Source organism: Idiotropiscis lumnitzeri, chromosome 3 (assembly GCF_059441095.1).
Source record: "Idiotropiscis lumnitzeri isolate Australia: NSW breed Sydney's pygmy pipehorse chromosome 3, RoL_Ilum_1.0, whole genome shotgun sequence".
Lineage (NCBI taxonomy): Eukaryota > Metazoa > Chordata > Actinopteri > Syngnathiformes > Syngnathidae > Idiotropiscis > Idiotropiscis lumnitzeri.
Window position 1 is genome coordinate 472,708 of NC_142393.1, and position 11,639 is coordinate 484,346.

The window sequence follows — 11,639 nt, forward strand, 5'->3', positions numbered from 1 at the left end:
TGTGTTTTCACAAACGCTGTCAATCAGCTGTTCTCGTTGAGGAATTTGTCATTCGGCTGCACTTGTGTCCTCACGCATCGGAATCCCGAAACTGGCCGTCGGGCCGACCCGAGAGACGGCGGGTGGCGAGGGCGTGCCGTCGTGTCGCTCTGGATTTGGTTGTGGGTGCACGGACGGCTGTTATCCTCGCTCGTCATTCGCTCGTCGGGTTTGCTTGATGCATTATTCATGGCAGGATGCGTTCCTCTCAGCGAGACACCTTCAACAATTTGGAGACGTGGCGCGCTTAACGGCTTCATGGAGTTGCCGCAGTTTGCGTCTCCGTTGGCTGATTAAAACGGCGCTCGTGGCCTCGTGCTGCTCTGCCTCACGACGGATTAGGCGCCCTGAGGAACGTGGCTTCCGCAGCACTTGAGTAATATTGCCGCACATTCGCCTGACACATTCCCATTTGACCGTCCTGCGGAAGACCTTATTGAAGGAGTCCCCTCCCCCTTTTCCAAAAAACACCACTTTTCTCATTTTCTCATTCGTCATTCTTCACTTTGTTTCACTCTTGCAACACAGCACGTCGAGACAACTTTTCTGCTCTGTGTGAGAGAGAGAGTGCTGCCAATAGAAGAGCAGCCAGCAAAGTGCCACCTCAGCACCTGGGCTTTAATGATTAATACCATATTGATGGTCTCAATTAATTTCCTATTACACTAGCAGGAGGCTGCGCTCGCTCCGTCTCTGTCACCGTCTCACGCTTGTTTTGGGACTTCTCTTCGTGGCAGCTGCTGGATGGAGATACTATGCTGCCCCCCCCCCCCCACCCGCAATTTTGCAGAGCCGTGTAAGAAACATTTCAACACACAAGCAGACAAACACGCCCGCTCGCTGCTTGCATTTCACACACTTGCTCATGTTTAAATCAAGAAAATGGAATGGCATCTTCTTCTTGGAGACTTTCTTGCAATGATGCAAAAACAAAACTCAGAGCCCAAGAGATTGCGCTTGTTCTCTTTGTGCAGTGCAGCCATTTTCTATCCCTCGCTCCCCTGCCGTCTTTTTTTTTTTTTCCTTTCAAATGAATGTAAACACAACATTGCATTTCAATTCCAAACGTTTGCTTCTTCGACTCTCGCCCAAGCGGCAGATCCGCATGCTTCATGTCGACGGCGCTGATTTATTCCCACGATGATCTCTCAGCCAGCTGAGATTTGACGAGCTTTTCCCGTGACCTTAATTGTCGGCAATTCTGCTGACGGTCAATGCTGCCCCCATGGAGAGCTGAAGGAAACGCCGCATTTGTTCATCGCTTCATCTTTTTTTTTCCTCCCTCGTTCTCTTTGCTGGCTCGCTCTCTTCATTATCTGCCCATAAGCTATTCGTGACGTCTTATCTCTGGATAGTCGTTTCCTCGCCCCATAAAGCCCTCCATCTTTCTCTAATACGCATTGTTTATCGCAAACTCACTCTTTCGTTCGCACAAGATTTTTTTTTCTTCTTTCCAATTTTCATGTGGTCCCAACACAGACCACATGTTGCTAGGAAACCATTTCATCATTTTTGTTTTTTGTTTTTTTTTTTTTTTACCCAGGAGCAGACATTGGAAACCATTTGCATGGTGTTGCCGTTTGCATGGAAGACGTTTTGCGAATCGGAGCTGCAGTCGTCATCTCGCTAATGATAATGAGCCCCTTTCTGTCTCAACAGTCCTGAGGCCGATGTTGCTGTCATGTAGCGGATGACGTGCGTGCACCTCGACTTGTATGTGCATTTGCGCTTGAATGCTCGCTTTTTTGTCGCCGCTCACAATCGGTGTGGTCGATTGTTGTTCCGCGGGCCGTTGCGGAGGCAGATAATGGTCGACTTGGACACATCGCAGTCCTCGTTGTGACTTGTTGTTTGGAAATGCGCCGGCACATCTCTCACTCTCCCCTCCGGCATCGCCTGTCAAGTCCTTCTTTGCCCACAGACGCGGCCAGCGGCGCCTCGTCGGCCGGCACGAGCGGAGAGACAAATCCGACCTGCCGCTGATTTGAACGTGACCGAGAACACGAGTGATGGAGTAGAAAGGAACGGCATTCGCTGCAAATGAATCCGCCAATCCCCGGGAGGAAGAGATGCAAATGAGCAAACAGGCGAGGGGAAAAGACTCGGAGGAAACCCGACGGGAGAGAGAGAGAAAGGTTATTGTGAGGCGAAGATAAAAGATGAGAAGAAAAGCAAGAAAGGCCCGTGAAGAGAGAAGACGTGCGTGGTGAAAATGCTGACGGCGTTTGAGATCGCTCCGAGACTTGCTTTGCCTCGTTTTGTTCCGGCGTGTGACTTCAGCGTCACCTGAGCGTCCAGCGAATATTAGGATCAGCGCCGCGGGCGCAGCCGAGGCCACGATGGCGTCGGCGCCGGTTTCCCGATGGACTTTTTTCTCATCCTGCCCTTGAGCAGCACAGCGGCTCACTTGGGACCCGCGCCACGGACGGGCGTGTGCGTCGCGTGCGCTTCCCGCACACCAAAAGTCGCCCGTTAAACTGCGGCGCGACTTGAACGCCTCACCGGCCGGCTTGGCGCTCGACTCGGCGTCAAGCGCGCTCGTCCATTTTCAGGCTCTGAGCGCTGGCCTTTTGCACGTTTATGCGATGGCACGCCGGCGCTTGGCACAGCAACAAACTCGCCCGGCTTCTCTGTGATGCGCTGCACAAATCAAATGTTTCAAAGCAGGGGAGGAGTCGCACACGCAAATAGCGGGCCGCGCTCTCACAGGCACCAAGAAGAGCAAAATGCAAAATGCACTGGCACACAGCACACACGCGTGCACGCGCACGTGCGCACGCACAGAGACTTTCATTGCCCCACTCAGAGCGAAGCAGTTCTGCCCCTCGAAGCTGAGTTATTTAAAGCCCCGCTCTCAACTCCATCGGAGTGATTATGTGCTCCTGAATTAAACATCACAGACCTCAGCCCCTGGCTTCCTCTTCCTGTTCCTCAAAAGTTCCAGCGTGTGCCTTTTCTATCTTTGCGCGCGTACACGAGGCGGTGGCGCTTGGGAGGTGGCGTCTGACTGCCCCCCAAATGGAGCTCAGCGACCGCGCCATCTGCTCGCCGATGGGCCTTTCAGACGCCAGGCCGAGTGGAGGCCGGATGAGCTCGCTACCTGCGCGCTGCAACATTTCGACAGCAACGAGGGAAACGCAGGCGTGGATTTGGGAGCTGAAGCGCTCCTGAACATCCCCTAATTAGGCTCAATCGCATTCACGTTATGGATTACTCCGCTAGCTTCGGGCTATTTGCTGTCTTGTTTGGAGGCTTTGGCGTGAGCTTTTATTTACGTCTGCGTACGAGTTGATGCGAGGTGAGGCGAGGCCACCCCCACACTCCGAAGCGCACGCCGTCGGCAGGGAGCGTTGAAGCAGGAAGTGGAATCGTTCAAGCGCTTGACCTTGAAATGAGCGGCGCCGTGTGCAAGGGAGCAACCTAATGAGTGGCACCCGGTGGCATCCATCACCACGCGACCGCAAATGCTCACGTGCACGAATCGAAGCGCTCGCTCACGCGTGTTTGCCACGTGACACTCGTTGACGCTGGATTTGCGATGGCGCGTAGGCGGCCCAAAACATATCAAAGTACCAAAAAGACACGGCAACCCACGCGGCTCGCCTCTCTGTTCTCTCCTTGATGCTGAACGTTTGTGACAAAACAATGGACCGCTTCCATTTTTGGGAGATTTTCTCCCTTGAAAGGAATATCCCCGTCGCGTCCGAGTCTACTTTCTGCCTCCTTTGCTTGTTTTTCTCATTCCACCTTCAAGTGAAAAAGGCCCGTCTGCTCCACCGTTTCCTCCATTTTGACGCGCTTTGAAGCCCAAATTCTTGGTCTTTGTGGGACGTTTTATCAGAGACGAACAAGGGTCGTCCCCCCCCCCCGTCTGGCTTCCGTGAAGCGTCCCCTTTCATGTTAATGGCGCTCTTATCGCATGCCGCAGACGTCATTTATTTGTTTTGGGCTGGCCATTCTTTTGGCTTTGAGTGCATCTCGCTCTCAAACTCGGCTTCTCTTTTCTCCGCTCGGGCTTTTTCCGCCCTCGCGAGTCATCCGAAGCTTGCGGCTTTCGCGGAGGTGTTCCGAGAGAAGCCGATTGGCTGCTGAGGTCACGCCGACTTAATGAGACAACGCAACAAATTTGTTCTTGTTGCGGCGCACGCACACTCAAGTACAGGAAGAAGGTCATCCTTGTCGACATCCGCGACTTGGTTAGCTCCAACTTTCTCCTTCCTTCCGTTCTTTTTCGAACAAGGTTTGTGACCTGAGGATAAAGTCGGCAGCCGCCGATAGATGGCGGGCGGCTGCCTGGAATGCGTGGGTGCCGCAGAAAAGCTGTTGCCAGGCTACAACGTCACCTTCATTCTGCGGTCGCGATGGCGATATCTGGCATATGCCGACGTGCAAAGGTGCGCTCGTTATTGCGCGTCAACTCCTTTCCTGCCGCTCTCTCGCCCGCCTCAACCGCAACGCTGGCAACGTTTGCCTTTGCGCGTTTTCGGCTTGATGTGAAGGCACTCACCCGCCCACGCCGCCGGTCTCGCTTGCGCCCCCGCGGCGGACTCCCCGAGACTCGGCTCGCAATTAGCCCAACATCTATCCATCTGTTCTGGGGAGGCGCAATAAACATGAACACAAACACTGTCTGGAGACGTGCTACGCCGGAGCAAAAAAAAGAAAGGCTCGAATAGTTCGCAGATCTCATCTCGCTGCCGTGGGTTTATTTTTAGACTTGAACCACAGAATCATACAAACGTGCACATTAAGAAACGAAGCCTGCGGGCATCCGAGCATTGCCTTCCACCCACCGCTGAGGTGAGGCAACCCTCTCGATAAAAAAAAAAAAAAAAGGGCTGCACAAAGTTTAGATTAGACAATTAATCAGTAACTTAATGAGATCTCATTTTCTCTGGAAAAGAGAAAAAAAATGCGTGCTTTACCTCTCAGCCACACTTTGAATGTGCTCTTTGAGCGGCGCACGATGGTCCACCCTTCCATGGTCAAACTCGTCCACGTGAGCGTGTGGCAGCTTTCCGGTTTCCCGAGTCAACATGGAGGACGTGGTGCCATCTGGGGGCCCGGCTCGCCACCCTGGGCCATCTGCAGCCAAAGCGGGCCACTGCCACCGGCGTCAACGACAGAAAACAAGCAAAGCCAGCAACGAACGAGCGAGCGCGATACAAAGTGCTGACGTGAGGTCATCGGAGAGGGCGCCGCTTGTTTGGATGTTTGGGCTTCTCTTCCGCACGAGTAATTGTTTTTCTGGGCTCGCTCGCCCTCAGCCGCACCCGTCTGATGAAAGGGGAGAAGGCGAGACGGAGCGGGGTGTCCGCTCCCCTGATTAATCGTATACACAGCGAGAGGGCGCCCAGACCTACTGTAGCCGCGTCTTGATTTATTTGCCACTTAGTCCTGATGAAGCTTCAACCGGCCGTGGCACACGCACACGCACACGCTCACGCTCACGCACACGCACACGCTCACGCTCACGCACACGCACACGCTCACGCTCACGCTCACGCTCACGCTCACGCACACGCGTGTTGTCGTTGCATTTTTCTTGATCAGCCTCTTTGCTCTTTGTCCATTCTTGTGTCGTGTTCAGCTGCAAATGCGTGCGAGCTTCTATTGATGGATTCTCAATTTTTCTATTCGTTACCATCTGTCGTCTTGCGTCGGGCTGATTTAATGGCATTTGGCATCAAGTAAAATGTGGACAAACTGTCCTTGGTTGTTCTGCATTTTATAGCCGTCAAATTATTGGCAGAGTTTTCATCCGCGAGGTCACAAAAGAAATGTCTTTCCTTTCGGCTGGGGTCGTCTACCGGGAGCGTGGGAACTTGATGGTTCCGCGCAAGACGAATGATAAAATGAAGTGGAAACGTGCGGCCCGAATTGGAGTGATGTGCTCCCTCTTCCGAGCTCCGGTTCGAAGGCGAGCAGCAGCGTTTTGCAGCCACCCGAGACGTTTGAGGGAGGACTTGCCGTCAGTCAGTCGACCAAAGCCTTTCTTCTCATAGACTAAGCGAGTAGTCGCAAAACCACGTCCACGAATCAACCATGGTCTGTTCTCAGACGTGCAAGCGAGCGGCATTCTCGTTCTCGCCAAATATTTTCAAGTGACTTGACCGAGTTGAATTTGAAAGCCGAGCTGAGCCAGGTCCAATGCGATCACCTCTTCTATATGCTGGCCCCCAAGTAGATGTGGCGGCCATGTTGGATGTGGCGAGTTCCGCTCAAACGGAAGAACCATTTGGGGCTCAAAAGGAAACGTTATTTCAACGTTATTGGCCGGGGACGGTGGAATTCAGTACCATACGGTGCCGAATCACAAACTTCCTGCATATATATATATCTTCCAGGTTTATATTTTTTACGTTTAGCCCTTTCAACGTGCCCCAGCTGACCTCGTGCGTGCCTTTTATTAACGAGCCACCAATGCACTGCATCAAATGGATTTGCTCAACTTGGCAGTCAATGAATTTCTTGAGGAAATCTGGCAAGAGAAGGCAAGCTGCAAACGGTCGAGTTTGGCGACGTAGCGACTCGGCGCATGTGAGGACTTGACCCGATGCCATCGTATGTCACACGAGCACACTAAGACAAATGGTGTCCGCGCTTGCATGACGACGTGTCGCCGTAGGCAGACGCGTCCAAATACGTGCCGATGAATACACATTTGGTTTTGTAGGATTCGTGGGTCCCGATGTTCCGTTTCTAGCAGCTGGCGCCTTTCAGAGTGGTGAAAGCGCTCCCAGCTGAGCCGCAACGTCACTCGCCCTCGTTTGTTGTCGCGTGTTCCCCGTGCAGCTGACGCCACCGCGCATAATCTCATCTGTGTTCTCCCCGCAGAATCCCGACATCGTGCTCGTCCACTATTTGAATGTGCCGGCCATCGAAGACTGCGGCAAACCGTGCGGTCCAATCCTGTGTTCCATCAATACGGACAAGAAGGAGTGGGCCAAATGGACCAAGGAGGAACTGATCGGCCAGCTCAAACCCATGTGTGAGTGTGTCGCTTTCCATTCGCAAAATTCCACGTGCGGCTTTTCGTAGCCAACGCTGTGCTCTGAAGTGCGAGCCGGAGAGAGAGATTTATTTGGTCTGTCTGCTCTTATTAGCTGATTGCTACTATACTAAGTGCCCTCAGCACCTCAGTCAGGGAGCATCTCCGGCCACTGACGGTTCCTTTCCTGCCAATAGTGCCAGCTCTGCTTCCTGGACAGGTGCGTCACTGCACAGGAGGACATGGCATTGGCTATTGAGTCATGTTAGCAGCACATGTCTCGCTCACTCAAAGTACGCCTCCTGCGTGCCACGCACACACGCGCACACACACACACACCTTTGGCTTGATGGATGTTGTTATCATCTTTACAGATGTTGCGTTAGACGCTCAATGTGTTTTTTATGCGTCTCTGGGCCTTCCTAAAGACCGAGGTGATGTGGTGGAAAAGGTCAGGGTCTTTCAGATGATGCTAATGGTCAAATTGGGACTTTGTACAACGTGCTCCATCTTCCAGGCATCCGTCTACATGCCCGTAACAACGCGTGTGTGATTTAGGGGAAGCCAGCGTGCGATGGCAGGGCGATGACTTGCAATGGCCAATTATTAGTGCAGCGGCCAGCTAAAGAGGAGTCTTAAAGACACTCGGCCCCGCTCGCTGCGCACTGACAGGTATCATCACTGAGCTTTTGGCTACATCATTATCCTCCTCGCTGCTCCGCTTCCTGTCACTTTTAGGACATAGAGCCGCCGAGCAACAATAGCCTACAGTGTTCATTACATCTGTGACTTAATGTAAAACCAAGCACCATTTGCAGTAATGCGTTAAGTCATTAACTTTGGGAGTTGTTGGGACAAAGAGGGTGACGCCTTCTAGCTAGCGGGCTGCGCGAAAGGGATCCATAAAGTGCAAAAAAAAAAAAACACTCATGCTTTCTGTCTGTGTGCTTTTTATCTTTTCTGTCCTTTGCAGCCTTTTTTAATGGAGGGCTGGTCGTGCTTTAGTTGTGGAGTAGAGCAACATTGCCATCTAGTGGTTCTCTTTGGTAGCACCAAGACATTGTATTTTGAAATGAGAAGGGACATTAGTTTCTTAGCCCAATTCCCCTCGCAATTTAGGTTTTGAAAGCTGCGTCAAAATGTTGTGTTCAACATTCGTCTTGTTGATTCTGTTTGAGAAAGTTGTTTGACAGCCATTTTCATCCACTTTGTTGCGCTGGATGGGGGGGGTGACCCTGGGGAACAATCTTTTTTTCCCCGTGTCATAAAGTGTCATTACACCTCCACTCCAGCAGTTGGCAGTGGCGCTCTCCTTGCCCATTATGCACTGCGAGTATGAACTCAAAAGGTTTGTTTTGTTTTTTGTTTTGCAACTAAATTATTTATAGTTGCGGCAAAGAGTGGGTGGGGGGGGTGCGAATTGTTTTCTTTTTGCTAGGGTGGCCGCAACTGGTTTAATGGTTTAATGTCACACAGCTATTCCCCCAGAACAGCAAAAGTGCCACTTCCTGTCTTCTTGTTAGCTTTTTGGTCCATCTAGTCTTGATGCAGCCCCAAAAGAGTTGAAATGGGCAATTTGTGAGTGGGTTGCGCTTGCAACGACACATTGGCTGGCCCAGCCACTGAGGCACACCGAGTTGGAACACGAGCAGCGAGGAGCGTGGCCTGGCCTGGCGTGACTTGGGCCGCCCTCACACCCTCTGGTGTTGGATGACAACCAGAACGTCAAGAGAGTGAGGAGAAGCCCAAAAGATTGTCGTCGTCACTCAGTCACGCTCCACTTGTATGGACGAGGCAGCCGGCTTGATGCGCTCCTCTGCTCTCGTGCTCTCAACGCGCAGCGACGCCCCCCGGCCCGCTCGGGCGTCACGCTTGAGCGCCTTCAACAAATACTCAGACACACACACAGGCGGACAGACGGACGCGAGGTCCTTCTCCGGGTTGCAGGGAAGAGCGCATGTGGGGAAGGGAAGGACAAAACCAGGCAAGCTGATGTCGTCGTGAGCGGCGGCGATGGGCGTCGCCGGCAGTTTTTCCCGCAGTTGCTGTGAAGCGATCGGCTTGTTTGCTGCCTTTCGTGTTGTTGATCTTGAGATCCAAAGTAGAAGCCCGGGCCTTGTCATTTGGGCTTCAAAAAGCCAACTTGGAGTGGCGTGATTCGGGTTGAACGATTCATTGCAACGATAAAAACTAACGTGTTTTCCAAGAGCTCACTTGACGTGAGAAAAGAAAAGAGGTTTGTAACGAGCGGCGCATACCCGCGAAATTGGTCAATCCGATTTAAAAAAAAATGGTTTTAGTGTTGCGTCCATGATGAGGACGTCATCTTCCTCCCTCTCCACAAATTTTTGAAGACACAAAATCAAAGCAGGGCTCGAGACGGTTTTTGTGCTGGTTGTAAACGGTCGGACGCCACTTTTTGACTTGGTCGTACCGGCGCTCAAGTTGCAGAAATTCACTTCCTTAACAATGGATGTTCGTTTTCTGACGTTTAAAATGTCGTCGGGCTCATGACAGCGGGACTGCGCATGTTTTCTTGAAAATTGAAGATGAACGCTTCGAAGAAAACGTCACCCCCAATATGAATGACGACGACAGCGTCCATTTTCTGACGCACTCAACCTCTCCAGGGTCGTAATCGTTTGTTGTCGTAAATGGCGCTGAAAAGTCATGAACTTTGCCATTTTTTGCTAAAATTAGCATCATGTTTCAAATTCATCAACAAAGTAAAAGGTCTGCCAGTTCAAGTTTTTGCTCCGGCGCTTCTCTGTCGAGTTTGCACGTTCTCGCTGCGCTCGTCTGTCATCCCCCCAAAAACACACGTGGAGTTGATTGAATGTGCTAAATTGTTTTCTGGTGTGAGTGTTAGCGTGAATGTTGGTTCGTTGATATGCTGTGTGCGCTTTGTGCACTTTTGCCGCTCGGCCCAAGTCAGCTCAGCTGTTACGCTAGTGAGGAAAAAGTCTTGTAAAAAAAAAATGAGAGCATGAATGTCAAATGCAGATAGGAAAGAGAATAAACCACAAACCAAAAAGAAAATGGACAGTTTTTGTCCTTTCTATCTAAACGTTTCAATCTCGTTGTTCACTGACAACAAAGGCTGATTCGGATTTTCCATACGGTGTCTTTATTGTGCTTTTACGTCCTCTCGCCCGCATTCTGTATTTATCTTTCTTGCATGCGTCCTAAACAATAAAGTGAAGTCTGGTGCTCGATTTAGTTTGACGGATGATGATGAATGTGCTCGGCTGCAAAAATAGGACATTTTTTTCTTTCTTCAGCCGCTCAATATGCAACTCCGGCCACCGAAACAGAAGAAGACACTTAAGCGGCTCGGCAAGCCGAGCGACGATGTACGATCGGCGTATTAGGATGTCTGACTGAGCTCACCGGGAGAAAGTGTCGGCCTCTCTCGGTCTGTTGGCGGAGCGCGGCATCATCCGTGTGGCGTTTCATCCCGGAAGCTTCCGCTGTCAGAGTCGAGAATTGGGTCAGGCTAACGGCGCCGTGGGCTGGCTGTCGCTTGCAGCAGCCGCACGCAAGCGCACGCAAGCGCACGTGGGCCAAGAAAAGACCACTTTGACAAGGACGGGTGCAGGGAAGCAACGAGACGCTGATGGGAGAGCAATTGTTGTTCAGGAGAAGCCACTCGCAGGGAGGAAGACGCAACATTTTTCTTTGTTGTTGTCTGAGTGTCATGACAACCGCGATGGACGGACGGCAAGCAGTCCGAAGGTTGTCATCGCTGTGAGGTGTCATGTGGTCAATATTGCTCTTGTCAGGTCGCAGGTCGCAGGTGGGGGAGGGGGGAGGGGCAGTTGTCTGGCGTGACTGGTGGTCTGACGTGTGTGTCTCCTCCTCCTCTCTCCCGGCAGTTCATGGCATCAAGTGGACTTGCAGCAACGGGAACAGCAGCTCTGGCTTCTCAGTGGAGCAGCTAGTGCAGCAGATTCTGGACAGCCACCAAACTAAGCCTCCTCCCCGGACTCACAACTGCCTGTGCACGGGCACGCTGGGTAAGGGCTTGAGTGACTCCAGCTCAGCTTGTTGGCAACGGGAGAGCGGCAATGCACAATGTGCTCATGCTTTATTGCTTTGAGACGCGCTGTAAAATGCTCTCACTGTTTGTAGGCCTGAGTGATATTCTGCATTTTTTTTCTTCCGCCGTTATCTTATACTTTCGATACAAGAGATTAGAGTCAAGGGGAAATGTTAAAAGATGGTTTTGTGTGTCCGAGAAAAATGAGGATCGAAACATTTTGGCAGTTTACATTCCAGCACATGCTCACAAGCGTTATTATTTCTGTCCACTTGGGGTCGCTGTTCTCACATTTGGCATTGTGGCACGTGACATTGCTTGCGCGAAGGCAGGCCTGGCGTGTTGAGTTTTGAAATGTTGGGTCAAAAAAAAAAAAAGGGGGCTGCGTTTCCTGTATTTTGTTACGATGGACATTTTCTCTTTTTATACTATTTCTCTTATTGCTGTGTGAGTTTGCAATTACAGTCTGTGAGGTAAAAATAATCACCACAAACTCCCTCCATATGGCAAATAATCTGCAATGAAGCGCCAAAAGTGAACCGCCGCGATCTAGCGAGCAATGGCGGCCTC

General features: G+C 51.5%; 1 protein-coding gene across 11 annotated transcripts in view; it reads left to right on the forward strand.

Annotated features, from left to right (window-relative positions):
• The window catches only part of camta1a (calmodulin binding transcription activator 1a), a 218,991-nt gene that overhangs the window by 186,643 nt on the left and 20,709 nt on the right, over positions 1-11,639 (forward strand). For 9 of the 11 annotated variants that reach the window (XM_088291832.1, XM_088291837.1, XM_088291827.1 and 6 more), the window contains 2 exons: positions 6,877-7,030; positions 10,906-11,046. In XM_088291832.1, the coding sequence (XP_088147958.1) occupies positions 6,877-7,030; positions 10,906-11,046 (295 nt within the window). The remainder of the gene's footprint in view (positions 1-6,876; positions 7,031-10,905; positions 11,047-11,639) is intronic. The other 2 variants (XM_088291833.1, XM_088291838.1) reach the window with 1 other exon arrangement.